At 51.5% G+C, this 22,084-nt stretch overlaps 9 protein-coding genes across 9 annotated transcripts; 6 read left to right on the top strand and 3 right to left on the bottom strand.

Annotated features, from left to right (window-relative positions):
• Window positions 1-2,023: 2,023 nt before the first annotated feature.
• Window positions 2,024-4,170, top strand: MYCFIDRAFT_174597 (uncharacterized protein; the record flags this gene model as incomplete). The annotated part of the gene is made up of 19 exons (XM_007928245.1): window positions 2,024-2,055; window positions 2,094-2,137; window positions 2,193-2,285; window positions 2,316-2,437; window positions 2,473-2,576; window positions 2,604-2,653; window positions 2,712-2,791; window positions 2,833-2,882; window positions 2,926-3,046; window positions 3,086-3,212; window positions 3,241-3,356; window positions 3,399-3,417; window positions 3,447-3,497; window positions 3,523-3,546; window positions 3,582-3,776; window positions 3,822-3,958; window positions 3,999-4,018; window positions 4,049-4,081; window positions 4,110-4,170. 19 exons carry the CDS (start codon window positions 2,024-2,026, stop codon window positions 4,168-4,170), a joined length of 1,479 nt encoding a protein of 492 aa, XP_007926436.1.
• A 105-nt stretch (window positions 4,171-4,275) lies between these two features.
• Window positions 4,276-4,821, bottom strand: MYCFIDRAFT_85387 (uncharacterized protein; the record flags this gene model as incomplete). The annotated part of the gene is made up of 1 exon (XM_007928244.1): window positions 4,276-4,821. The coding sequence occupies one exon, from the start codon at window positions 4,819-4,821 to the stop codon at window positions 4,276-4,278; it is 546 nt and encodes a 181-aa protein (XP_007926435.1).
• Window positions 4,822-5,293: 472 nt separating this feature from the next.
• Window positions 5,294-6,101, bottom strand: MYCFIDRAFT_89341 (uncharacterized protein). The gene is made up of 3 exons (XM_007928243.1): window positions 5,928-6,101; window positions 5,604-5,869; window positions 5,294-5,461 (listed from the first exon to the last, which is right to left on the bottom strand). Exons 1-3 carry the CDS (start codon window positions 6,034-6,036, stop codon window positions 5,408-5,410), a joined length of 429 nt encoding a protein of 142 aa, XP_007926434.1. The 5' UTR covers window positions 6,037-6,101; the 3' UTR covers window positions 5,294-5,407.
• Window positions 6,102-7,113: 1,012 nt separating this feature from the next.
• MYCFIDRAFT_110011 (uncharacterized protein) lies at window positions 7,114-8,052 on the top strand (the record flags this gene model as incomplete). The annotated part of the gene is made up of 1 exon (XM_007928242.1): window positions 7,114-8,052. A coding segment is annotated over one exon (939 nt), but the record flags the coding sequence as incomplete, so codon positions are not given.
• Window positions 8,053-8,643: 591 nt separating this feature from the next.
• MYCFIDRAFT_174594 (uncharacterized protein) lies at window positions 8,644-11,636 on the top strand (the record flags this gene model as incomplete). Its single annotated transcript, XM_007928241.1, has 18 exons — window positions 8,644-8,705; window positions 8,736-8,812; window positions 8,836-8,851; window positions 8,889-9,221; window positions 9,247-9,275; window positions 9,304-9,333; window positions 9,357-9,463; window positions 9,492-9,498; window positions 9,527-9,541; window positions 9,582-9,588; window positions 9,619-9,653; window positions 9,682-9,746; window positions 9,771-9,885; window positions 9,911-9,982; window positions 10,014-11,276; window positions 11,307-11,478; window positions 11,514-11,589; window positions 11,619-11,636. 18 exons carry the CDS (start codon window positions 8,644-8,646, stop codon window positions 11,634-11,636), a joined length of 2,499 nt encoding a protein of 832 aa, XP_007926432.1.
• A 1,247-nt stretch (window positions 11,637-12,883) lies between these two features.
• On the top strand, window positions 12,884-14,366 carry MYCFIDRAFT_46997 (uncharacterized protein; the record flags this gene model as incomplete). The annotated part of the gene is made up of 3 exons (XM_007927633.1): window positions 12,884-12,942; window positions 12,993-13,430; window positions 13,481-14,366. 3 exons carry the CDS (start codon window positions 12,884-12,886, stop codon window positions 14,364-14,366), a joined length of 1,383 nt encoding a protein of 460 aa, XP_007925824.1.
• A 458-nt stretch (window positions 14,367-14,824) lies between these two features.
• On the top strand, window positions 14,825-16,225 carry MYCFIDRAFT_46959 (glycoside hydrolase family 28 protein; the record flags this gene model as incomplete). Its single annotated transcript, XM_007927629.1, has 2 exons — window positions 14,825-15,730; window positions 15,779-16,225. 2 exons carry the CDS (start codon window positions 14,825-14,827, stop codon window positions 16,223-16,225), a joined length of 1,353 nt encoding a protein of 450 aa, XP_007925820.1.
• A 2,043-nt stretch (window positions 16,226-18,268) lies between these two features.
• Window positions 18,269-19,443, top strand: MYCFIDRAFT_46991 (uncharacterized protein; the record flags this gene model as incomplete). Its single annotated transcript, XM_007927632.1, has 2 exons — window positions 18,269-18,432; window positions 18,501-19,443. The coding sequence occupies 2 exons, from the start codon at window positions 18,269-18,271 to the stop codon at window positions 19,441-19,443; spliced, it is 1,107 nt and encodes a 368-aa protein (XP_007925823.1).
• A 365-nt stretch (window positions 19,444-19,808) lies between these two features.
• Window positions 19,809-21,950, bottom strand: MYCFIDRAFT_164352 (uncharacterized protein). Its single transcript, XM_007928240.1, has one exon. The coding sequence runs from the start codon at window positions 21,765-21,767 to the stop codon at window positions 19,998-20,000; it is 1,770 nt and encodes a 589-aa protein (XP_007926431.1). The 5' UTR covers window positions 21,768-21,950; the 3' UTR covers window positions 19,809-19,997.
• Between the last annotated feature and the right edge of the window lie 134 nt (window positions 21,951-22,084).

Below are 22,084 nucleotides of genomic sequence, written 5' to 3'. Positions count from 1 at the left end.
CTCCGGCTAAGCACGATGCTACTTGTAAGAAGCTAACTAAGTAGGTGTTGGCCTCTAGTAAGGAGTTATCTATTACTAATAACCCCTAATTTAAGGAATAGCTAAAGGTTCTTCGTCCTGCTTTTATACTACCTTCTCGCTAGCAAATTCGATATAAGTATCTCCCTCGAATTTATAAGCGGCTATAGGCGGAGATAAATGCAGAGATATCGAAGAGCTCTCGTATTATATATACGAGTAATAGTTAGAAGGACACCGCTAGAAGGTCGAATACTAATTATCTCGCTATTACGCCTCGGGTAGCGTTTTTCGTCGGTTATAAGCTAACTAGTACTAATCGTAGTATAGCAGAAAATCACGCTAAAGGCCTAAAGCGATTAATAGCGCTATAGAAGGATAAGGTTATTGCGTTAGTTGCTAATAATGCGAATGTTATAGCGAAGGCCTCGAGGTTAGTAAGTTTAAAGATTAGAAGTAGACGAGCGGCGGCACTTTCCGTATACGGGCCGTCTTATCGTTACTTATCGAGTAGCTAACTGTTAGATTAGGTTTAAGCCGAGATGCCCCGCCTCGTTACCTTAGGTTGCTATTCCTATACTACTAAATTGCTTATAAACGACATTTATAATTACACTACCGTAGACTCGTTCTACACTAAGATTCTAGCGGTCTCAAACTACTTTAAGAATACCTATCTTCTATTTAAACTGCTCCTACAACTTAGCAATAGCAAAGTACGGCGGTTTCAAAGCCCTAGAAACACTCGCTAGCAAGGTTAGCTATACTATGCTCGGGTAGTCTTCGAGAACCGCTTCTAGATACAAGAACTTCGTATATAAGAACACCTCCTATTGTTAGGCTTAAGCAGTGAGTAGCGCGCTGCTTAGGAGCATATTTGCTACCTTACTAAGAATAATAGCTTCTAGAAGCGCTTAAACGAGTATGTATTCTATAGCTACTAAAGTAGTAAAGCCGGCTATTGCTAATAACTCGTAGATATATCAAACTAATAGAGCCCTTCCTTAAGGTTACTATTACCCTCGAAACCGACAAACTATTACTCTCGCACGTATACTCGAATTATAGATAGCTTTAGAACCAGTCCTTTATTAACGACTTCATTCTAATAAATACTATTACCGAAATAATTAGTATTCGATACGACGAGCTATATCATCCCCTAATGCTTATAGCGTACCTCGCTAATGCTCGAGAGCGACAAGATCCGGATAAACAGGCTATTCTAGTTGGCAACGACGAGGTCTATAGACTCACTAGATACCTTACTAAATAGTGCACTCTATAAGGCCGTAATAGCCGCCGACCTAGCTTTAAATACGTACTAGAGTCTACCGCCGAGGTTGAAGACAGAGCGGCCTTATTGCTTACTAATCTCTACACTCTACGCAACCGTAGCGGCTTGTTTAGTAACAATATCGTCTAGTAGGCGGCAAAGAATATAAGCTCGTTACAATAGTGGCATAACCTTATTAAAAGCGAGTATCCTAAACTCGCCGAGTTATATATACTAGCTCTATTAATCTGTCTAACAACCGGTGCTGCTAAGCGCAACTAGTTAGCTTATAGCTTTATCTATAACCTTCGCCGTAACCGCCTGTCTTACGAGTATATAGAGATGCTAGTCTATTGCTATTAGAACCTGCGGATTAAGTATAGACTTAATGCCGGCGGTAACGACAACGACGACTTCTACGATATACTACAAGACCTACTATAAGAGGCATTTACTTCTATAATAGCTATTACCGTATAGGAGGCATAGGAGGCTAACAATGCTACTAGGTTTAATACTACCTTATAGGAGCCGCTATATACTCTAGGTCTAGATAATAATGTATAGACTTAGCAGGCAGAAGCATCGGCTATTCGAGAATTGACGAGAGGCTCTTAGGTCGAAGGAATCGCGGACATTTAGCTAATCGTACTATATAGCAGTCTATAGCCTTAGTAACCCTAACCTTCCTCTTTAGTATATGCTTAGTTACGCTTTGCCTAATAAGTTATGAGGCCATCTGTGTATACGGGTGTACTCAGGTGTATTACACTATGTACAAAGGCTGCATTTCCGGAAGTGTGTATTCCAACATCCCTAGCTCCGTGACAGAGAGAACGCGCCGTGCTGTCGGGTACAGACTAGATTTTAAGCTTAAAATCGCGCTTAAATCCTCCAGCGCCGCTCAAAGTCCGCTGTGACTTCACACTTTTCTCACCGTCCACGGACTCCATGTCCTTTTGCAGCGCTCACAATCGCTTCAACATCTCGAGTGGCTGGCTTCGAGAGCCTTCGACATGAGCGCACGATGATGCACTTTCGGCCGAACTCCGCAAAACAATCTACCTCAAAACACACTGGATTCTACTCGAAATACACAGCAGCCAGTGTGACTCGGAGCGAAGTTCTCTCGAAAGGTCGAAAGTGAGTGGTGAAGGCTCACTGTAAGCATGACTTAGGGCGTTGCACTCTGCTATCGTCTGCGCTGCAAGCTCGCCGTGTTTGTTTGCAATGACTTTCATCACGCCTGGAACGTCGAAAGCGTACCTAGGAGCCACCCAAAGTGAGAAATAAGCAGGTTTTTAGTCAGCATTTCCAACGCTGTCTTCGCTCAAGATATGACGGGAGCCACCTCGCTATGTGCAGTAGCGATTTCGGTACGGAGTCGCCTTGCCTCGCGGGGTTGAACGTGAGGTAGTCAGGCTCACCTCAAGTATTCCTTCATCCTTGGAGCTCTGTCGGTCTGTGTGCTCTGAGCCCTCAACGTCAATTTGCATCGTTTTTCGATACATTTCCGACTTCGAGTGACTGTTTCTCAGGCCACACCAGGTGAGCTCCGCATCGCACACTCAATGATACTCCCTACAAAGTCAATTCTTCGCACGCATTCTATGCTTACGTTAATTGCGTAGTACAAGTCTGTTAGTTGAGTCAAGCTATCATGGAAAGTCGGAAATGAATTTCAAAGGCTCACTAGTCACCGCAGAACATCGGTATCCAACACTCGTACATTCTTATTACGCTGCAGCTGCCGTCCATTTGCGACCTACCTCTCTTTCCTAAAAGCTTGAGTTCCTGGTTGTCGGATTTCCTTCTACGAGATCACATTTCTTGCACCCCCCCCCCCCCCCCGGTCATTACGACTTGCTCTGCAACCACGGTCGCTTTGAAGCGATTTTCATCACACCTTCCATCACGAGTACTTGAGCAACAGAGTCCCAGGTGAGTTCCTATGAAGCGTTCAGCGTCGATGTACAATTATCTAATCGTCGACATTAGGTATGGATCACACTGCAGGAGAGAATGTCAGAAAACAGCCACCCTTTTCCTTACTTCGGTCTCTGTCATCGGCAAGGATCTGGAAGACCAGACATGACATTGCGAGAACGCCGGCTTCGAAAGCAGTGAGTAACGCATACCGCACGGGTAAAAGCTGCGAAATGGCTCATAATGGTGTCAAATAATGTGATTGAACATCCACCATGTCCATGACACGCATTGAAGATCAGATAGTATACGCAGCATAATCAATAGTTCGCAGCCATGGTGGTAATTGACATCTGCTAAGCACACGAAACATGCCCTGTACTCGACTCTATCGAAATTGAACAGCAAATGACGACTGCCCCTTCTCGCTCACGCTCATCGAGCGAACACATCATTGGCGACGATCCCGCCTACATACACCAACTGACGACAAAGGATCCCCTTCGCGCATACATACATGGTCGCGAAATATCAGCAAAAGCGGAAGGCGACGAAGGTCTCCTATGTTTTTCTTGTTTGCGAGGAATATGTATTTAGCGAGGATTGACATATATCATGCTCCGTTGGAGACAGCGAGGTTTCACGGCTGTCGGCTTGCTTAAGGCTCATCAGACTGCGCCTACTAAGTGTTGTGAAGAGCTGCCTCCGTACTTGCAAGAGTTGAAGGACGTGCAGAAGGTGTCACAGATCGTATTCCGGCCGAGCACCACCTCTTGAGGATGCCGGACTTTTCATTTGGTAGCTTCGGACAAAGAGTATCAAATCCAGTAAGCGTATGGCTGATAGCTGTTGGTTGAGAGCGTGAAGCGTTGGGAATTGATCGTATAAGGGGTTCGCCCGCTAGCAATTCTCACCTCCTTACATGCGTCACTGTACAGCAAAATCGTTAATGGCCCGCAAGTCCTCGCCCTTCGACAGCTGTAACCTTTCAAAGTAGTTGCAAATCCCATTTCATATCAGTGATCGAGCCCGTGTTCTCAGTGCATGAGACCATTTCAAGTAGGCACCATCCAGAACCGTCTCACGGCACCATCCTGCCTACCAAATTTCGGCGTAGCGAAGACCTCGAAACCAGCTTGCTGGTACGCGTCGAGAATCCTGTCCAAATATCGACTGAACACCCACACCTTGCCTTGGGCAATCCTGTCGTTGCCAGAAGCCAGCACTTGCTCGCAGTTTGCAGCAGGAGATTCAGCGTGCTTGATCGACACCTGCCAACTTTGTGCCGTAGCTGTGCGGAGTTCGAGTGAGAGGTCAAGACCAGCGATATGCTTGACGACGAGTGGACTGATGCCGAGTAGGTACTGGAGGCGTTTGGTGTGCCTGCTGATCTCCATCTTTTCGGTAGGTTCTTGTTCGCGGAAGGTATTGAATTTCCAGAACAGTGCCCAGGTGTCGGAACGCAGCTGGCGACAGGTCTGTGTTAGACCGTTGTATGAGCTGATCTTTGACAGAGCCAGTGGCTCATCGTGCGAGAGAGCGAGCTTGATGATACGCTGGAGCACTTCACCGGGCAGGCGCTTGAGTGGTGAGCTGTCCATGTCTACCCGAAGTCAGCATTCAGTTTGGCGAGCGTTTCATGGTGCCATGCCTGCTATTGCGGTGCTTAAACCCAATGCGTTGCGTATTTGTGAGTGTCTTGTGGTAAGAAAAGATGATGTTGCTCGGTATCGTAAGAAGTCTTACTAGCAAGGCAGTCGCGCACCTGCCGTTTCAGCATTCGAACGGTAGTTGCCGACTACACCCCGACTTCTATCATGGTCCGCCAAGCTGCTAGCAACAAATCACGGCAGGAGAGCGATCACTCTGCTGTGTTCTTTGACCGCTCCATGTCTGGCACTTCGCAGGTCGCTCTGCGAGGTCATGAGCATGACTGTATAGTCAGTCGTACGTAGAGCTGCTTAGTGCAAAATGCATTAATGCCTCGCCACCTAGCGACACCATTTCGTCCAATCCAAGCAGGGCTTGCTGCTGCCATGATTCATGGCGGGAAACGTGCCGCTCGACAAAGGTTTAGAGCTGCTTCGTAGCGAGACTATACAGGGTCTGAATGCAATTACATGTACTGTCTGTGGCATGCATCTCGCAAGTCATTGCTCATTCCTCTCGTCCGTGCCGATTGTCCATCTACTTGGAGCCACCAAACCAGCTGGAGATGCCGCTCTTGGCCTTCTCTGCACCCTATCACACCTGTCAGCACACGTTCACGCTACGCACATCAATATCCTCCTGCAGGCGCTTATGCTGTATCATGTTCGCCATCGTCGCCACCCGCCCATCTATGCCCTTCCCTTCCTGGTTTGCAGAACAGCCGATCACTCACCTCTGTCACATTCTTGTCGAACTTGTCAATCGCCTTGTTCGCGCTAGTCGACGCGTCTTTCGCTGCGCTGTTCAGCTGGGCCGCGGCGTCCTTACGGTATGCCTCAAGCTTATCGTCGATTTTAGAAGCCTCGTTCTTCGCGTCTTTGTAGAGCTGGTTTACCTTGCTCTGCGCTTCCTGACCATATGCCTCCGCTTCCTTCTTCGCCTCTTTGCCTGAGCCTGGGAGGTTCGACTTGACTTCGTTGGAGATCTTGGCCGCGTCGGCTGTCATCGCCAATCAGCTATGCTCGCACCCTCATGAAGCCACTGGCATTCGACTCACCTTCGGCTTTCTTCTGGGCGACTTTTGGGTCACCACCGGCCTGGTAGAAGTAGTAACCTACACCCGCAGCAAGTGCAGCGCCACCGAAAGTGACAACACGGTTCGACATGGTTCCGCGTTGTGATGAGAAGCTGAGTTGCGACCGAGGTGTCCAGGGAGGGCGGTGTATTATCGAAGCCTCTGTGAGTGTGTAGAAGAAGAAGCACCGAGCTCGCGGTCGAAGGAGGCTTTCCTGTGCGTTCAGCGTTCCTGCCACCAGCACCAGCAACCGAGCGACGCATGTGACGTAGTGGTGATCATAGCTTCCCTAGAGTTCACTGCAGCACGTTCCCTGCTGGCACGGAAAGTGTGGCTTGGCTCGATGGGGAAAGACCGGGCAGATGGGAGCTTGCCATTGGCTGCTGCTTTCACGCTGCACGTCGTCCGTCTCCGAACACAATAATGCGCGTCTGGCCGCCCTCGATGGACAGCAAGCGTGCGTTCTAACAATGTCGACGACGACCTCCGAGTCGCCCAAGAGCTCAGCCGAGTCGCTCGCCGTCCACCCGAAGCCCGCGCGCAAGAGTGTGCCATCCGTGGGTGAAGTGCTCTTCGGCGCTCGAACAACTCCGCACGGCGACATTCTCACCAACCCCATCAAGCTTCAGTCCAGGTGACATTCTTTCACATGCTTCTCTTCGACTCGTCTACCCAATATAATTAATCAATCTTAACCAATATGTCCGACACGTCCTCCCTTACTCGCCTGCCCAGTCCCACCCGAATCAAGGCTGAGCACCACATCGTCCTCGTCGACCGCACGGACTCCAAAGCACCTTCATACCAAGGCGAGACTCCTGCTGAACTGAGTGATAGCGATCCTACTCCTGGGTCACCAGGTCCGGACACTTTGTATAACCGCTTCACGAATTCCTCCACTGGGCTCAGGGAGACCGTCCGCCAAGGATACAACAAGCAAAAATATGCCAAGTATGGACAGGACCGCTATCACACACAAGAGAACATAGCTCCAGGAGGCACAGACGAGACGGTTGCCAGTGCAGCACCGGGAGGATCAGAGGGAGAGGAGCCGAAGCCTTTCCAGAGAGGCGGCAGCTACCTGGGACGTGCACAATCAAATCTCGACAGAGCTCAGTCTCGCCTGCAGAATAAGGCCAAAGGCGTGTATAAACGCAAGAAGAATCTCGGCAAAGGAGATGAAGAAGACACGGTCATCGACATTCTTTACGAGAACCAGCGAGGCATGTTCTTCTTTGGCATTCCGAAGTACTCCTCCGCTTCACTGCTGCCTAGCGATCCGAAGCCCTGGCAGAATGGCCAGTTTCGAACAAGCGCTGTAGACATCCGCAACGCTCAAGTGCCAGATCCAAGTTGGGAGTGGGCATGGAAGAGCTGGTATGTTGACATGAGTCGCGACGTAGACGAGGAGGGCTGGGAGTACAGCTTTGCGTTCGTTGGCCGTGCCGGCGCGACTTTTGCCTGGCATGGCAATCATCCATGGTTTCACAGCTTTGTGCGCAGAAGGAGATGGCTGCGCATGAGGAAGCGCAAGAGTAACGTGCATAGAACGCAGGAAAAGGCTCACGAGTTGACTTCGGACTACTTCACGATTCATCCTCGGACGATACGTTCAGCTAACATGTTGAGTCGGAATGCGTCGAGTACGCTTGTCAGTAATATTGCCAGGCCCGATCCAAACGTAGACGTCGAGAAGATGGAAATCCTGAACATTGGACATCTCCTTTTGGCTCTTCGAAAGTCAACAGTGGACAGGGAGAAGATTGTCGCGGTCCGCAATTTCACGGATCAGGGCGGCGAAGAGCTTTACTACCTCAGCGAGCGCATGGAGGAGATCATGGGCATGCTTATATTCCAATCTTCACGACGCCAGCTGCTGATTGATCTCATCTCGCGTCACGAACAACTGCGAGCAGAGCAACAGGCGCTTGCCAACCACGAGCACGGCAATGATTTGCAGCTTCAACAAGAACACGATCGCAAGGCGCGACATGCTAGTAACTTGCACAAGGCGATTCATGTGGCAGAAGAGCAAGTAAAGAAGCTGGAGTACTGGTCAGATATTCGCGGTGTGGGTGGCTCCGCGATGGCGTCAAATCGTGAGGAGGAACATATCGAGCCAAGCTTCAAGAACAAGCAAACCGCTAGCGCAGGCATGCCAACTTTATCAAATGGCAATGGGGAAAGTAAAGACACAGATACTGAGTTCGTGACCGCTAAAGAGAGCGATTCTCAGTCGACGAGCAAGAAGAGCAGCTTTTGGTGGTTTGATAACTCTTCGAAGAAGACTCGAAGCTCGAAAGGCAAGGAAAGCAGCATCGAGGGAGATACAGAACCCGATCGCTTCGTGCTTGCACCCGAAGAGCAAAGCTCTTCGTCCCAGATCACCAAGTCCGCAACCTCCAAAGGCAAAGCCCGCGCCACCAATCTTGATGGTGTCGCCGAAGCTGCCGCGGAAGATGAGGATACTCTAGAGCAACTGATATCTCCCACAACAGGCGCACGTGCTGGCGGTCGGCGTAGCGTGCAGATCGTCGAACCAGTTGCGCTTGACTCTATCAGTGAGCATAGCCCCATCCAGTCCGAGTTCCAGTCTCGATTACAGTCTACGAGTGTGCAGCCTCTCGGAGACGACCACGGAAGCGCGCAGGCTGACTAGCAGGTCTAGACGGCGATGAAATCTACGACAGCGGCCAAGATGATGAAGCTGAAGGGACGAGAAGTCCCGTTGATAGGGAGAACACCAAGACACCGGATTCCGTGCGACAACTCATGACGCATATGCGCAAGCCGAAGAACTGGATTGACCAGGCCTTTGGATGACCGCAGTACCATGAGAAATAAGTTTCAATTTCTCGCAGCAATACGTGAATGGCATAATTGGAATTAGCGATGGCGTTTCTATGGTGAGCAAAACGGAGAGGGGTTGCGATACCCAGCGAGCATTAGCAGCATTGCGACGGTGGCCACAGCACAGCACAGCACAGCATTAGTATCTTCTTGTGTTTATGATCGTAGCATGAATTGGACATACTTTGCTTCTCATGCCTTCGTGGCAACCGCGACAACCTTTGCCGACGCTTCTGCGCGAACTTCAGCCCATACACATTCGAGCTGTCCTGCACTGGGCACACGATACTGTAAGCGGCTCCTGCTCGCGGCGCCCTTCAGTGTAGCCATTGCTGCCCGACACTTCAGCGAGCCTCCTCACAGCGCCACGGCATTTCACGACCGCTCCCCGACAATAGCCCCCTGCACAATTGTGCATTTGCTCGAGTGAAGTGAAGCACGGAAACTCCAGTGGCTGGGGCTCAAGCTTCAACTCTTCTCGTGCACGGACGCCGTTGAAAATATCAAGTTCCTTGCGACATCATTCACGATTCTGTTGGTGAGCGCGGCGACGATGGACAGAATTGCGCCTCACCCGCGTACTCAGCGCTTGCTGTAATATGGCATACGCGTCTCCATTGGCCACCTTCTGGTTGTCATCTGTTCACGCAGCAGCTTCGCCTTCGCCGGTGAATGCGCTGTTTCGACATCATCCAGATGACGCGTGACCGACCACAGCAGCTATTCACGAGGGCTACTTCCCAATTGTTCCTATTGTAGCCGGTGCGCTGTTTCGACATTATCTAGATGACGCGTGACCGACAATAGCAGCTATTCACGAAAGCTACTTCCTAATTGTTCCTGTTGTAGCCGGTGCAAGTGACAATTGTAGGTCGTCTGACAATAGGACGAGCTCGATGGGCATCCTTTAAGTATCTGGTCAATCTCTTCCTTCTTCCTGTTTCTTCTTCAGTCAGACACACACACGAAAGCAAGCCAGAAGCACTCAAGACACACGACACTCTACCAAACACACACCAGCAAGCCTTTGGCACCACGCTTTCGACACACAACAGCACTGAACAGCGACAAGCACAGCACACAAGACTAAGTACCCATCACGAGTCTGATCACAGCACTCAGCTCTCTCATCACCACAACGCAGCAAGCAGGTCTTGCCGCCAGCACATTTCCTCCTCTCTACTACAGTACACGCCTAGCGGTGCTGCTCTCTACCAGTTCCAACCCTACAGCCAGTCATCAGTCTCTTTACAGTCAGTCCTCTACATCCAGCAGTCAAGATGTCCGCCGTCACCAAGCAGACCAAGACTTCTACCACCGTCATCCCATGGAAGTGCAGCGACCGCCTTTGCAACAGCGGCCAGACTTACCAGAACCGCAACGAAGTCGGCAGAAAAGTTGTCTCAGACTTCTTTGGACGCAACAAGAACGCCACCAAGGCCATCGACGACGACGTCTGGCACTGGCAGTGCCGCAAAGGCTACCAACGCGCCAAGTATGCCGCCGACAAGGGCTCCGCCATTGATCAGAAGACTTTCTACATGACACACCTGCGTGATCAGCTCATTCGCATCAAGCTCTGGCGACCCGAGGCCACCTTCACCATCCAGCTCTCCAAACCAGCCAAGACGCGTCTCGACCGCTACCACAGCATTCTCCGCCGTAATGGCAACGACATTCAAGACGCCACCAACCAGATCGCCGTCCCAGCCAAGGCCGGCAAGTCCTCCAAGCCTCTCGCCCTTGCCCTCGCAGACGGCGTCAAGCCAGATCATGCAGAGCACATCGACTCCAACTTCTCCGGCCAAGGCAGAGCCACCGACTTCATCCTCGATACCATCTTCCCATGGATCGAGCAAGAATTCTCCTCCGGCGCAATGACTGTGATGCCTCCAGTCGAGTTCCTCATCAACGAGCCGCAGCCTGGCGAGGTCACGACCGACCCAGCGACGAACTACGAACGCTGGACCGCTCTGCTGGACGGTGCGGTCTACGGCACCGACGCCAACTCCAAGAAGCGCAAAGCTTCTCAAGACGATGGAGCTCCTGCTGCCGCCGCCGCCACCACTCCCAAGCGCCGACGCCTGATCCTCAAGGTCTCGCCTCCCTCTCCCGCTGTCTCGCCGCGGTCACGACCGCCAATCAAGCTCTCGCTCAAGAAGCCTGCTGCGCGCCTGCCTCCGGCTCCAGAGCCGTTTGTCGACCCTTTCGCTCTCGAGCGTGAGAGAGATGAGGCTGCAGCTCGTGAGCTGCTCAGGCTGAGAGAGGAGAAGCCGCTGCCTCGCTTGGTGCGGCCAGGTGACTCCTTGCCGCTCTACGTCCCGCCGCCCCCGCCAGTTCCCGGTGGTGGGCGTGCGGCACTGCGAGCGAGGCTGCGGATGAGAGAGGAGGAGAGTGGTGAGGAGAGTGGCGATGGTGGGGACCTCGCCGGCCCCATCATGAGCCGAGGTATGGTGTTCGCGGCGGCGAAGGGCAAGAAGAGTGGAGAGGAGTGAGTTGTGGTTGGGTGAGAGATGGTGGGTGAGAGGTGGCGGGTAAGGTTTTGGCTTATGAACTTGGCGTTTATGTATGGAGTTGTGAATCGATTTTTGGACTTTGGGCGTGATGTGTGTCGTCTCACCTTTCTCTGCTGTATTTTGATGTTGAGTCTGATTCGTGATAGATGCTGTGCAACTGATTTCTGGTCTCGACGCCGTTATGCAATGGTAAGAAGCTGAGTAGACAGGTCTTGACATGGTTCTTTTCTCACCTTTCTTCTCTTTTCAAGCTAGACATCGACTATGGCTTGAAGAGAGTGCTGTGCAATTGATGCCCATCCTCAAGATCCCTATGGAACTCTAAGGCGTTGAGACGAGAGGTCCTGACATGTGTGTTTCCTTCACTTTTTTGACTTGCATTTTGATGTCGACTCTGCCGACGTCTGATTTCGAGGTTGTTATGGAATCTTGAAAACTTGAGGGGACAGGTTGTGATATCTTCCAACTCTCACTCTTTCTCCTTTTCTTGAGATTTTGACTCTGATTTGTAGTGGTTGCTGTGTCATTGACCTCCAATTTCGAGGGCTTTTACTGGAATACTAGTGTTACAAGGAAAGAGCAAGAGGCTAAGTGTACAGCACATCTACTTACTGAGCTTCGTTTCTATACCTGAATGAGAACATCATCTACTACATCAAAACACTTCCAAGGCAGCCGAAGAGCCATCAGAGAGTGAGAGCCTTGCAGGTGAGCGACTTCATGTCACTCGAATCTTGCTTGGTAGCATCAAGTCCTCAGGGTTGGCAAGGGCTCTGCGGTCAGGAGACCCCTTGAGATTACAGTCACGAAGACTTCTTCCATGAGCCGTACAAAATGGGAACAAGGTGATGAAATGGACTCCTAGTCCTCCGCCCATATCTGTCTATCCCACCCTTGAGCTTCGCTATTTCGTAGGTTTTGTGCGCTTCACCTCCATGCTGCAATGCTCAACGGCCTGAGCGACGCATGCATGCGGGCATCGTCAAAGCCTCAGACCAACGCCCTTGATCCAGCGTATGCATCGTTCCATCTCTTTCGTGCCTGTAGCGTCTCTTGACCGTGCGGAGGGCCTCGACGCTCGACGGGATCAATCTTTTGGTCTCTGCAGGCCGACAAGCGACGGCTTTGGCTGGCTCACTCTGACGACGCAATCCGCTTCACGCTTCTGCAGAGAAACACGCCGTCTTTCATCCCACACGAAGAAGACGACAATGGAAGAGGCTTGGAAGGGATCGCTTCAGGCCGCGAGAGAAGGGCCCGGCTCGCATCTGGCTAGTGCTCAGCATCCGGAGGACCCCTGGCGAGATAAAGATGTGGATAATTGAACACTGAGGCCGACATGATGTCTGGTCATGATGATGAACTGTTTTTCGGAGCTGCAAGTACGCGTCGCGGTGGTCGTCACACGATTCCTTCACTTCACTCACTGCCTCGGTCATCACCACGTGGACATTGCGGGGACCAGCATAACCGAGCTATTTCCGATGGACATGTCAAGCTGGACGACATCAGTGCAAGTACAACTCCTGCTGGCCCGTCGAGCATCACACACGTATACACATCACCGCAATCATGGAGATCAAGAAACCGCAGCAGAACGCATACGTGCTCGGCGTTGGCCTGACCGAATTGTAAGGGCAATGTCTACACTTGACAGCATAGGTATACTGATCGCCACTAGTATCAAGCCAAGACAGACTCGCAGTTATGTAGAACTCGGTTTTGAGGCTGGTACCAAGGCCATGATTGATGCTCAGATCACATACGATGATGTTGAACTGGGCGTCGCTTGTTACTGTTACGGCGACACTTGCTCCGGGCAAAGGGTATTCTACCAGTTCGGCATGACTGGCATTCCAATATACAACACCAACAATGCCTGTGCTACTGGTTCCACAGGTCTGCACATGGCAAGAACGCTCGTTCGAGCAGGTGCGGCAGACTGTATCATGGTTGTTGGCTTCGAGCAGATGCAACCTGGCTCAATCAAATCCGGCTGGAGCGATCGACCAAGTCCTATGGAGCAACCGACCAGACTCATGGAAGAGATCTTTGGAAGGCACGAGAGCCCGCGCACCGCTCAGTACTTTGCGAATGCGGGTCGGGAGTATATGGAGAAGTACGTCCCATGCATTCAAACATCCTTCACGCAGCTAATCCAAGCATCAGGTACGGTGCTAAGGCAGAGGACTTCGCAGAAATTGGTCGCATCAGCCACGCACACTCAACCAGGAATCCATATGCTCAGTTCCAAAAGGAGTACACCCTTAAGGAGATTGCCGACTCTACTATGATCCATTACCCACTCACAAAGCTGCAATGCAGCCCAACCTCAGATGGCTCTGGCTCAGCAATCATTGTCTCGGAACGCTTCCTCAAGGAGAAGAAACCTCATCTTTGGAACCAGGCAATCTTGATGGCTGGTCAGCAACTTCAGACTGATCCGCCCTCACTCTACTCGAAATCTGCGATGGACCTGTGCGGATTTGGTATGACTAAGAATGCTGTCCAGCTTGCATACAAGGAAGCTGGTGTGACCGCTAAGGACATCAAAGTCTGCGAGCTTCACGACTGCTTTTCAGCAAACGAGCTGATTCTGCTTGAAGGGCTAGGTTTCTGCGAGCAGGGCAAAGCACACGAGATGGTCCGGAACGGAGATATCACATTCGGTGGTAAAGGTCCTATCATCAACCCGTCCGGCGGACTAATATCTAAAGGCCATCCCCTCGGCGCTACAGGTCTTGCACAGTGCGCTGAATTGACCTGGCAACTGCGAGGCTGGGCCAACACAAGGCATGTTGATGCAAACGTGGCCTTACAGCACAACCTCGGTCTTGGTGGATGTGTCGTCGTCAATGTCTACAAGCGGGCTGATGGAAAGTGGAACAAGAAATTGTCTGATCAAGATGCTATCAAGGGTACGAACTGGAAATACAACCCAGCTACTGCCGCGAAGACACCGAGCATGCAAGAAGCCGAGAAAGTGCGGAGCAAGAAGTACGCTGTGCAGTATGCTTTGGCGGACATTCCAGAGAAGATTCAATCAAGATTGTGAGATAGTGCCGTAACACGCTCATTTAATATGATCTCTCGCATCCCATTCTTTGGAACATGGCGAATGCTTATAAAGCGAACGCTTGCATGGATGTTGCAAGAGCAATGCAGTTCTTTCTTTGGTCTTTAATACACCATTCAAAATGTTCAAGTATCGGCACCCAGAGTGATGGAGCCGGATTGAACCCACGTTTGACAACGTGTAAAGTGAAACAGTGCTGCACCGAGCATTCCTGGCGCCCCCAAGGTCCTCCACCAATGATCATTCACTTCAGGTGGAATTCGTTCGCCGCTAAGCTTCACAGGGAAGGAGGCTCGCCTAATCCTTGTGGAGAACCTTGACATGATGATATTAATACATCAAGCTGCATGAACCATGTTAACCGAACACATTTCCGTGCTTGGGATAAAGTAGCTGCAATGCCACGAAAGTTCCGCTTGACGAGGCCGATGTCTCCAATGCAGAACTATCTGGTCCTAGCTGGACTTGCTTTACAAGCATCAGCCACGTGGACTGCATATGAAGAATATCGGTCGACTCTGCCAAATTCAATCAGCAGACATCCAAGCTCGAGACCAAGCATAACTTTCTCGCCGATTGGCTCATGGAAGACATTCCCAGCTTCATCGCCTCGCAAAAAGACTTGCTACGTCCAGTCTCATAATGACTTCAAGACCGACGACTCGGAGTACATCCTTTCTGCAATCCAAGACTGCAATAATGGCGGACATGTCGTCTTCCCACAAGGCCAGACCTACGTGATCGGAAAGGCGTTGGACCTCACCTTCCTCGATTGCATTGATCTGGACATCCAAGCATACATCCAATTCACAAACGACACCGATTACTGGCAAGCCCACGCTTTCAAGCAAACGTTCCAAAACGCCACAACATTCTTCCAGCTGGGTGGTAACGATGTCAATGTCTACGGCGGAGGTCTGCTCGATGGAAATGGACAGGTTTGGTACGACCTCTACGCCTCAGACGCACTGATCTTGAGACCCATCCTCTTCGGAACAATTGGTCTCCATACTGGCAGCATATCGAATCTCCGGCTGAGGTATTCGCCGCAATGGTATAATCTCGTGGCGAATAGTAGCGATGTGGTCTTTGACAGGATCGATATTACTGGGTATAGTGCAAGCAAGAACGTGGCTAAGAACACCGATGGCTGGGATACTTACCGAAGTGAGAACGTGGTGATTCAGAACTCGATCATCAATAATGGTGATGATTGCGTATCTTTCAAGCCGAATAGCACCGAGATTCTCGTTCAAAATCTGCACTGCAATGGTAGCCATGGGATCAGTGTTGGCAGTCTTGGTCAATATGTTGGAGAGGTCGACATCGTGGAGAATGTCTATGTGAGTTGTGCTCATTGAAATCCAGGGGGAGTCAAGCTGACGATCCAGGTCTACAACATCTCCATGTACAACGCGTCGGACGGCGCTCGGATCAAGGTCTGGCCAGGCTCTGCATCAGCACTGTCCGAAGACCTTCAAGGTGGTGGCGGCACCGGACGCGTTTCGAACATCGCATATCAAGATATGCTGATCGACAATGTCGATTATGCGGTCGAAGTGACGCAGTGTTATGGACAGAAAAATCTGACGCTTTGCAATGAGTTCCCTTCGAAATTGACGATTGACGGAATCACGATCAAGAATCTTCACGGCTCGACTAGCAGCAAGTATTCGCCGATTTCGGGATATGTGGTTTGCTCGAGTCCGGATGTCTGTGGCAATATCGAGTTGAATGAGATCCATGTTGTGAGTCCGAATGGCACTGCCAATCTCTTCACTTGCGGCAACGTTGATGAGAGTCTTCTCCATGGGATTAACTGTACCAGTGCAAAATGATGGAAGTAACTAGATTCGTCGGTCGAATGAAACAGATGTTCTATCGAATGATATCGTTGGATCTCAACATGCATCTTCTCGTTTGCGATTGAAGCGTCCGGAGCGGTTGCTGACTGGCAATAGAGCAATAGCAACCTCACTTGTGCTTAACTTTGTGGAGAAGTCCGCATGGTCCGTGCTCGCTCACTTACATCCAACTGAACAGCTAACACTACAAAAGCAAATCTTCCGCTTGCTTCACTACTTCGCATCAACATCAACACTCAAGGTTACCAGAAAAGGAGGACCGACATCATGCCAGAGCGCGGCACTCAGACCATCACGGTTCCGGAGAATGCGACAGGCTCGCGATTCTTCGACAGACTTCCGAAGGAGATTCGCAATGAGATCTACCGGCTCGCATACGCTCCAGATCGCACCGGCATAGCGAAGATCAATACGCTCTCCGGAGTCGTCGGCAGTGAATGGGATCGCAGAGACGGAAGAGTATGGGGTCAACCAAACCACCCAGTACGTTTCCCATCGCGAGCTTTGTATTTAACACTAATCATGTGCTCTCCAGGGTCCCTTCATGTCCGCTGACCAGCTAATGAAACCATTCCTCCCTGAACTCCTGGTTAACAAGCAATTTTACGAAGAAGCCGTCGAGGAGTACTTCCGGAAGCTCGTCCTTGACCGCAGCTTTCTCAATGTCTCGATCGATGAGTCTCGAGCGATCTGGCAGAACCTCAAGACGCTCAACATCAAATGGACTCGCGCTGCACTGATCGGCCAGCCTAGAGACTTAGACTACGACGTCTGGCCCGGGAGCTATGTGGGCTCGACATTGTTCCAAGGGCTGAACGATTTCCAGCGGCTCGAAACACTTCACCTCGACGTGTCGGAGAACATCTTCCGCTGCTTTCACGACCGCATTCCGTGCCTGCACAAGTATTCCGACCAGGACTTCAGTCGAATCAGTGACCTGAGAGTGTTTTCCAGAACCAGAAGCCTCAAGACGGTCGTGCTGATGCCTAGACCCAGTCAGCTGGCCAAGACTCAACCCGAGCACGATACACTAGCGGAGAACTTCGCTGCACTGCAGAATTACATCGACAAGCAGATCGAGAGCAAGATCGAGAAGTTCGACGAAGAGGATGAGTCAGCTTCGGGGTGGAAAAGGCTTGTTCCCAGCATTGTCGATGGCGATGGGAATCGCGAAGACGAGGAATGTGACAGAGGTGGCTGGGGTAATCAGTCAGTGGCTGGCTCAGATGCGGGAAAAGCTTGGGGAATACGAATACCAAGCCTTGCCTTCGGTGCACAAGCTCCAGAGCTGGTGCACGAGACTCAGCCTTTCGACATCCCTTGGCGACCATGGCTGAGTGGGATGCTCGAGAAGCACCGCGTTCTCGTGGTCTGTATGGCGGCTACATTCACGCTCTCGATCCTGCTCTGCTTGCTGGCACTCATGATTCTTTTGGCCTTACTGGTTGTGAAGCTGATTGCTTAGATGGAGGGCAATGGGCATATCAAAGGTGGTCGACTTCAGCTGCCCTTCAAACCGTAGTCCTAATTCCACGGCGGGAAAGGTACGCAAGGCAGTGAAGTGAACGCATTGGCAAGCCAGATGAATTCCTACTGCCGTCTCGGAGTCGTTGAATGCCATCCCGTTTTCTCCGTGAATGTCCAGAATACAAGGCGGCAGATCCAAGCAAGGACTGCAGTCGACACGTCTCAAGATTCGAGTGCACGTTGGTAACGCGTGAAGTCGAAGCCATTGCCCGCCAAGAAATCGAGTTCCACCTGGCCCGCACCTGACATCATCCTTGTCGCCGCCGCCGCATCGCCGCATTCGGGTCACTTCACCCACAGGATATCAAATCGCCATTTACCGAGGCCAAAGTAATATTTACCGGGGATAGTAACGGACTTAGTGAAGATAGCCACCACAGCTTTCCTAGTCGTCTGCGTAATTTGACCATTAGAAAACATCCATCTCTTTGGACAAGTATTCAAAATTTCATCAATCCTTCTCAGAGTTTCCTTGATCATACTCTCACCATGGTGAACGCGAAGCAACCTCAAGACTACAGCTTCGAAGGATGGATGGGCTTGGACAAGTCCTCTGCCGAGGGTAAGATGGTGTGGCAGAAATTCCCCAATCCCAAGAATTGGGAGGAGACGGATATTGACATTGAGATCACGCATTGTGGGATTTGTGGCAGGTAGGCGGGCAAGACCATGGTATCTTTTCTCTCGAAGCCTTGTTGGCTGACCTGTTCTCGCCCAACAGTGATATCCACACCCTCCGTTCCGGCTGGGGCCCTACCCCGTACCCCGTCTGCGTCGGCCACGAGATCGTTGGAAAGGCAGTGCGTGTTGGCAGCAAAGCAGAAAAGGGCATAAAAGTAGGAGACAGAGTTGGCGTGGGAGCTCAGAACTGGTCGTGCTTAAAGCCGGATTGTGAAGAGTGCTCGGCTGGACTGGAGCCATACTGTCAACATAGCGTGAACACGTTCGCGGACAAATATCGTGATGGAACGGAAAGCTATGGTGGCTATGCGGACTATCACAGATGCCCGAGTCATTTTGTCGTGAAGATTCCAGATGGCTTGCCCAGTGAAGAGGCGGCACCGATGTTGTGTGGAGGTGTGACGGTATACAGCCCACTGAAACAGGGAGGATGCGGTCCAGGCAAGAAGGTTGGAATCGTTGGCGTTGGGGGCCTAGGACACTTTGGTGTTTTGTTCGCAAAAGCACTAGGTGCCGATAAAGTCGTGGGAATCTCTCGTCGCAACAACAAGCGTGAAGATGTCCTCAAGCTCGGCGCAGACGAGTACATTGCAACAGACGACGACAAGGACTGGTTCAAGAAGCATTCCCGGACCCTCGATCTGATTGTCTGCACGGTCAGCTCGCCGAACATGCCACTCTCGCGGTACTTCCGCCTGCTACGGACCAAGGGCGAATTCATCCAAGTCGGTGCTCCAGAAGACAAGCTGCCTGTAATGAACGCTTTCGCATTCATCGGCAAGGGTATTAAGTTTGGTGGTTCCTCCATTGGTAGTCCCGCAGAGATTGACGAGATGTTGAAGCTCGCGGCAGACCATAAGATCAAGCCATGGATCAATAAGTATCCTATGAAGGATGCGAATAAGGCGATTGTGGACTTTGAAGAGGGTAAGGCGCGGTATCGTATCACACTTGTGAATGAGAAGAATGGTGGGAAGATGTAGGAAGATGCATTGAGTGAATCATTCAAGACACCGTATTAGAGCCGCGGGTAGGGCTTAATTTTATGGAGAACGAGGGTTGATGTAGTGAGGATAGATCATGAACAAGAACAAGCCGAATAATGCTGAAGTCAGACCGCTGGTCTCCCATCAAGGTGCTGACCATTACACCCGCTTACGCAATGACAACGACATCGGCGGATTCAGGAACACGGCAAGAATTCCGACAACAGACGTGCTTCAAAGCCCTCAACCACTTGCCTGACCTTTCAGATGGTGGATTTTGAATGTCGCCGGGCTTCGAGGGTGCTTGCTGCGCACGTTGTAACAATCCAGATCCTTTGCTAACATGTAAATTCAGCACAGGTGAAGAGATCCACTATTCTGAGCTTGGCCGGCTACAGAACAAAGTTGTGTATCTGCAGGAAATTATGGACCGGCCTTGACGGTTTCGCTTGGCCCATCTACAGATTGAGATTCCTCTGTTGCGCGCAGGACTTTGCGTCCATAGTCAGATCTCACGTGCGTCTTTCCACGTCGTCCCGTTTCACGTCATCCTAGTCATCCAGAAGACCGATAATGATCTCTGGAATAGGTGCGACACCCTGCTTATTGATCGCAGAAACGGGCACAGAGTGTACAGCTCTACGCCAAGCATTCTCCTTCCCGCTGGGATGCTCCTCTTCCCCAGCTTGTACGCGCTTCAAATATGCCTGCAGCCGCCCAAAATTCTCTTGTGTTTCTGGCAGATCGGCTTTGGTTGCAATCACGAACCAAGGCTTGCTACTAATGGGTGGCAAAAGTAGCGGTGGTAGCGCGCGACCTACTGCGGGATCGAGGACAATCGTGCTCCCTTCCTCAAGATCTGACTCGGGATCAAGTCCGGGAGATATAGAACTTTCGAATGGCTTGTATGCCTCCGTTGTCTCCAGACCTGCCTCTTGTGGTTGTGTGCGCTCAGTGTCTGCATTCAGCTGTTTCTCGCGCAGATTTTCGTATTCGCCGACTTCATTCCAGAGACCTTTGAGAGCCTCGACTGCATCTCGTGCGCTGAGATCGAGGACGAAGGCAAGCACAGCGGCGCGCTCAATGTGGCGAAGAAATCCTAGTCCTAGCCCACGATCGAGGTGTGCGCCTTCGATCAGACCGGGAATGTCTGCGATTGTGATATTCGTCCTCGGCTCTTTCCGCCGTCCTCTCGTGTCCAGTCTTGGTCGCCCAGTGTAATCGTCCAGCACCAGAGTGCCGATGTTTGGGCTCAAGGTCGTAAATGCCCAATTGCCCACTCTTGTCCTCGATCTGGTCAGAGCCCGCAGAAGAGTTGACTTACCAGCATTTGGGAGTCCTACAAGGCCCACATCTGCAAGCAGCTTCAATTCTAGCTGGACATCAATGCGCACGCCATCATGACCTTTGGTGGCATACTTGGGTTTCAGGACTGACTTGCTCACGAAATGAGGATTGCCGAGACCACCCATCGCCCCTGCTGCTAGAAGCATGGGCGTGTCCATTGCCTTGTCTAGATCCAGCCGCAGAGGGGCTGGTGGCTGCATTGACACCAGATTGCTTCGTCTCGGTCTTGGCAGACGAGGAAGATCTGCTGAAGTGAAGTGCTTTGGCATCACACCGGGATACAGCAGCCACTTATCAAGCTGCCATAGTCCCTGTTCAGGTGTGTGTTCTCCATCCTCTGCTCCTTCAGCAAATCTTCTGTGCAGCCCGTACGCCCTCTCTTCCTCATCGAGCGGATCATGACGTCTTACTTCTCGGACGACAGTCCCTACAGGAACTGTGATTAGAAGATCTTCGCCCCTCGCACCTCCCTTCAGACTGCCCTGGCCATTCTTGCCCCTTCCCGCCTTCAAATGACTTCTCCGCGCGAGCTTGTGCAGGCTTGTCTCTCCTTGAACAGCCTGTATGTACACGCTGCCGCCCGTACCGCCATCGCCACCATTCGGTGGGCCGTTGGCAATGTACTTCTCGCGCAAGAAGGAGATGCAGCCGTGGCCACCAGCACCCGCAGTCACCCTCAATGCACATGCATCTGTGAAGGGTGTGGATGAATAGTCGGCCGGTGAGGGGTCGAGATGGTCGTACTTGTGCACGTCTACAGCGTCGGGGTCGGTTGTGGGTGCATGGGCAGCAGCAGAAGCAGTACTCTGTGCGCGCCTGATGCTCCTAGTACATGTCGGACGCCGCACGCGTGCTTTGGATCGGTTCGTGATGGCAGCGGTGGCGGCGCAGGGCGTGTTGAAGCACGGATAGAGAAACGGGGTCAGGGTGGATGTTTCGAACAGTCGCGCCGAGGCAGCCTTGAAGAAGACCATTCGATGGTATGCGTCGTATATGCGCTGCTGTATAATCCTTAACGAGCAGTTGTGTGGGTTGGGTTAAGGTACGAAGGGGCCTGGCACATGCAAATAATGCATTCATCACTATCCCGGCCGGCTGGAGGAGAATGCCCATGGATCTTCTGCCGACCAGCACAGATCAGGGCAAAGGCTGCCGAAGTGTGGCCAGTCGCAAGTCGGCACGGCAAACGACCATGGATGTTCAGCGCGGTGCGGTGCGAGGGTGGGGCGGGCTGGGCGGGCTCCATGTGCGAGCGTGCGAACAGGAGCGTCCGATCGCAGCTTCGCTGAAC

This window comes from Pseudocercospora fijiensis (genome assembly GCF_000340215.1).
Source record: "Pseudocercospora fijiensis CIRAD86 unplaced genomic scaffold MYCFIscaffold_4, whole genome shotgun sequence".
Taxonomy (NCBI): domain Eukaryota; kingdom Fungi; phylum Ascomycota; class Dothideomycetes; order Mycosphaerellales; family Mycosphaerellaceae; genus Pseudocercospora; species Pseudocercospora fijiensis.
This window is presented reverse-complemented; position numbering and strand designations above follow the sequence as displayed.